General features: G+C 42.4%; 1 protein-coding gene across 1 annotated transcript; it reads right to left on the minus strand.

Moving 5' to 3' along the window:
- Positions 1-490: 490 nt before the first annotated feature.
- Positions 491-4,010, minus strand: LOC122565204 (C-C motif chemokine 28-like). Its single transcript, XM_043720945.2, has 3 exons — positions 3,824-4,010; positions 2,361-2,487; positions 491-1,463 (listed from the first exon to the last, which is right to left on the minus strand). The coding sequence occupies exons 1-3, from the start codon at positions 3,885-3,887 to the stop codon at positions 1,364-1,366; spliced, it is 291 nt and encodes a 96-aa protein (XP_043576880.1). The 5' UTR covers positions 3,888-4,010; the 3' UTR covers positions 491-1,363.
- Positions 4,011-5,073: the final 1,063 nt, after the last annotated feature.

Genomic DNA, 5,073 nt, shown 5'->3' on the forward strand with positions numbered 1-5,073 from the left:
CTGCGAGGCAGCAGTGCTAACCACTGTGCCACCGTGCCGACCTGTACTGTGCTGTACTGTTTTATGTTCTATGTTCCATGTAAAAGGGTGGGAGAAATGTAGGGCTGTGTACCACTGAAAAGGGCAAAACTTATAATTTAAATTTGTGGTCATTAGACATCTGCTAACCAAAGATTTGAAGCCAAATGGAGCTGAGACAAGTGTATTTAGATCGCATTCTTTCTGAACAGCAGGACTAGATGGAGAGGCGTGAATAGCTCCTTCTCTAGCTATGAGCAAAGCTATTGCGTAAAGCCTACCTCATTGACCCATTCATTGCTCACCGAATACCTTCCTAAATGTTTTGATGTCAAGCTCTGTTGCTAGTGTTTCTGTACAGAATCTTGTGTTTCTTATAAGTGTCACAGCAATGCAGTTTGTTGTATGTTTCAGGTGTATGTGTTGCTTTTCACAGACTCGATGTTGAGATAATGATCACTTCCTAAGAAAAAAACTGAGAAGAGATGTATTTCTTCAAAAAAATAGCATTTTATTATGCCTGCACCATTTTATTCATGACCAAACAGGACAATGATAGCTTATTCCCCACTGACATTAAACTGTCCAGGATTATACTGTTCCATTTCTATTAATCAGCAGTTGAGACACACACGTAATCACTGGTATGGCCAATTCAGGCGATTCATTTTTCTGTCATCAGACAGCTTGCATAGGACCTGGTTTGACCAACTAGGAGAAGACTGGATCAGAGCCCAGCTCTAAAGGATCAGACTGGATCAGATCCCAGTTGGCTTGGATTTCTGTTTGCAATCTAAAATCCTTCACAGCTTTTGCATCTCAATTTTTTTAAGGCACTGCCGTGATATGCAACAGAACACACAAACAAATCACATGACACGAGTTTGCAATCCAGTCCCTTAACATAACACAGCTGGTGATAGAGGGATGGTGAGAAGTTTAGTGGTTGGGAGATGTGGACTCAGTTTGCTCATTTTCCACTCCAGTGGCTTTTTGACAGATATTGTTGCACTCTCTGTGGCTGTCGTCCAATCAGTGTCAATGAGGCGTCATTGAGTTGGGTGCGGAGTGCTCCCAGTGACCGAGGGGGTGAAGAAACTGTGCAGCTGAAGTTAGATTCACCATTCCAATGACTTGACAGAGATAGTGATTGGGATCCAGAGGAACAGAAAGTTGACATCAGTGGAATGGGGACACAGAGGCGATGGTTGTTCCAGGTATTTATCTGTGGGGGTGTGGTATGAGGGTATCTCAGAGATCTCTAGGCCCCATCACTGACGGTGGCCTGTGTTCTTTATTTTCAAATCAATCCTCCCTATCTAACACTGTCCAACTTCGCAACTCCTTAAATATTGTTCTGCTTCTTATTCTGATGCTTCTTCATCCAGCTCTGCAAATGTGCATTGTTGGGATCAATACAAACTGTATGATGAGCTATGTGGAGCCTGTGGAAACAATTCAACCCAATTAATACCCCAAAATAAGAGATCATTCAGTCGCTCTAACCTGTCCCAATGAATTAGATCACAATTATTTTGATATTACATATATTGCTATGGTACAATGTCCTTACTAGTCAATTACAGCATTAATGAGAAGTCTGATACCTTTAAACTTTGCCTAGTGAGGTGCCCTTTCAGTGCTGTGGTTTTCTAATCTTAAGCCAACCTAAGGCAGATATCCCTTTCAACAGCTGTTCATACATGTCCTTCAAACTGTCAACTTGCATGCAGTGTAAGTGTGTGATTGTGAGTGTGTGTGTATTAGAGCATGTGAGTGAGAAAATGAGATTGAGAGAGTGTTTGAGAGACAGTGCATGTGATGAAGTGAACAAGAGTGGGAGACACTAAGTGAGAGAAAATGTGTGTGTATCTATGTGATTTTACATGGGCTTGTGTGAATAAGAGAGCATTTAAGAGAATATCTCTGAGTATGTGCACACACGCATTAGTGAGTGTGTGTGTAACAGCATGTGACTATGTGAGTATGAGCATGGGTCTTAGTACGAATGTGTATCTGAGTATAATTGTGTGTCTGTGTGAGCATGTGTCTCTATGTGCATATGTGTGAGTGTGACTCTGTGAGTGTATGTATCTGTGTGTGTTAGACTGTATGTGTGTGATTGTGTGTCCTATACATCGGCACTTGGTCCGTCAAACTTGAAATATTCACCTTGTGCTCAAATCTTTCAAGCCTGCCTATCCACCTCTCCACTGTAGCCTCTAACCCTCCCTCAAATCCTTTCTCTTGACCACCCAGAAGTTGCTGCCCTGTTCCCTTGCGCGGACAGTAACATTTGTCCCATAACACACTCTTTGCGATGTTCTGAGGGAAACACTTACAGCACTGCTTTGATGGCACAGAACCTATCATGTTGCATCTGGAAACTCTTCACCCTTTTCAACATCTTCGTGTTGACTTTGTGCGATACTCGTGTGCAGCAGTTAACTACCTGGCTGGATGGCATTGCTGGAGGGAGAAAGATAAGGGTTAGACTTCACACAGCAAGTTACAGAAAATCTTCATTCAACACCAGTTGGATTTCAGCTACAGCTATTCAATTCTGAACAGCACACTTCAGAAAGCTGCTAGACAGGGAGCAGAGGAAATTTACTGCATTAAGAACAGGGGGAAAAAGTGCCCATCTAGTTCACCAATGACCTTCGGAGAAGGAAATCTGCCTCCAAGTGCAGACCAATTGCAATGTGGTTGACTCTTTACTGCCCTCTGAAATGGCCTTTACAAGCCATACAGTTCAAGGGTTATTATAGATGGGCAATGAATGCTGGACTTCACCTTCTATAAGTGAACTAAAGATACCACGAATGAGAAATTTCAGTTTATGTGGGAAGACTGAAGAGGTCATGTTCTCCTTACAGCAGAGAAAGTAAACAGGATGGAGTTGTTGAAGAACATTACTGGGGAATGTTTGAGTAGAGTAAGTCAGGAGAAATGGATGCTACAGGCAGGAGCCTGGTAACCAGACAATGCTGATTTAATGTCATTGGTCGACAGTTTTTCACATGATAAGCTGTGGTTTGGACTGTATCCTACTCCCTGCAGAGGGAAATGGAAGCCAATCCAAAGTAACTTTCAAAAGGAGATTGTTTGAATAAGGGAATATATTCTCAAGGCTAATGGAGTACGGCTAATTGGATCTTTTATTCTCAAAGAGCCAGAACAGGAATAATGGGCCAAACAACCTCCTCTGTCCTTCACAGTGCTCAATACATTCAATATCAGGCAAAGTAACACTTGCTCCTCTCACAAAGCAACACCCCCTCAGTACTGCATTGGGAGCACAAGCTTGGATTCTGAATGTAAGTAACAGGACTAGAACCCACAACCTCCTGTATTGAGGAGAAGAACATAACACACTGAACTCCAGCTGGCAGACTGGGAACTGCTGGTTGAACATAACTCTGGAGTAGAGTTTGGAATTTTAAAAAAAGAATAAAACGAAGGAACAACCTGCAAAAATTAAAGCAAGGTAAGGAAAGGGCAGATATGGTGAAAACGTTTCAATTTGCACACATCAGGACCAATGCAAGAATGTCAAATTTCAAATGAGAGTAACAATTTCTACTCCAGGAGAAGAGGACGCTGATTGGCTGTCAAGTTAATTCTGATTGGTTGAGGTATTGCTATGAAGAAAGCAACAGGGAACTATAGGCTTCCCGATTTCCTGGGCACTTAAAGAAAATACAAAAGAACACGTTGTTCACAGAGGATGGGTCGCTGTGTAAGCTAACTGGATGTTAGCGCCTTCTGGATTATTGAGTTAAAAAATGAAGCTGTCACCTACCTGCTGCTGTGTGTAGCAGAGCTGTGATAGAAATGAGAAGCAAAATGACCAGTTTCAGTTCCATTCGCGCTCTCTGTGTCTCTCTCTCTCTGTCTCTCTGTGCTGGGAGTGTTGCAGGTAGGCAATGAGCCTATCAATGAAAATCTGATGTGTGAATGAAGTCTTCTTCTCTGAGAGTTGACGGTGCTGAGATGCTCCTTATATTGTGTAGAAAGCAGCTGAAATCCAGGGAGAAAAACGTAGGCTGAAACTTAATTCTAAGAATGTCAGTGAGCTCTGCCAAATGTCAGCAAGACAGATCTTCCCCCACACATTCCAATCCTGTAAACAAACACTAGGTACTGATGACTGCATCATAGCCTTTGCATGATGTCAAACAGGAATAGCAGATGCCAAAAACTAAAATGAGATTTCTGTCACCATCTGTCACCAACCCATTCCTGCTTAATTTCACAATTTTGCTAATGCTCATATTGTTAGAGTTGTAGAAATGTACAGCACAGAAACAGACCCTTTGGTCCAATTTGTCCATACAAACCAGATATCCCAACCTAATCTAGTCCCATTTGCCAACACTTGGCTCATATCACTCTGAACCCTTCCTATTCTTATACCCATCCAGATGCCTTTTAAATGCCGCAATTGCACCAACTTCCTCTGGCAGCTTATTCCATACATGGATCACCCTCTGCGTGAAAAAGTTACACCTAGATCCATTTTTATATCTTTCCACTTTCTCCCTAAAACTATGTCCTCTAGTTCTGCACTCCTCCATTCCAGGGAAAAGACCTTGTCTATTTATCCTATCCATAGTTAAAAATCACGCAACACCAGGTTATAGTCCAACAGGTTTAATTGGAAGCACACTAGCTTTCGGAGCGATGCTCTTTCATCAGGTGATTGAAGGAGCGTCGCTCCGAAAGCTAGTGTGCTTCCAATTAAACCTATTAGACTATAACCTGGTGTTGTGTGATTTTTAACTTTGTACACCCCAGTCCAACACTTCCGAATCATATCCTATCCGTGTCCCTCATGATTTTGTAAACCTCTATAAGGTCACCCCTCAGCCTCCAACGCTCCAGAGAAAACAGCCCCAGCCTGTTCAGCCTTTTCCTATAGCTCAGATCCTCCAACACTGACAACATTCTTGTGAATCTTTTCTGAACCCTTTCAGGTTTCACAACATCCTTGGAGACCAGAATTGCACATAATATTACAAAAGTGGCCAATGTCCTGTACAGCCACAACAT

This window comes from Chiloscyllium plagiosum, unplaced genomic scaffold, assembly GCF_037043375.1.
Source record: "Chiloscyllium plagiosum isolate Xiang-an unplaced genomic scaffold, Cpla_swu_hap1 HiC_scaffold_2, whole genome shotgun sequence".
In the NCBI taxonomy this organism is placed as follows: Eukaryota; Metazoa; Chordata; class Chondrichthyes; order Orectolobiformes; family Hemiscylliidae; genus Chiloscyllium; species Chiloscyllium plagiosum.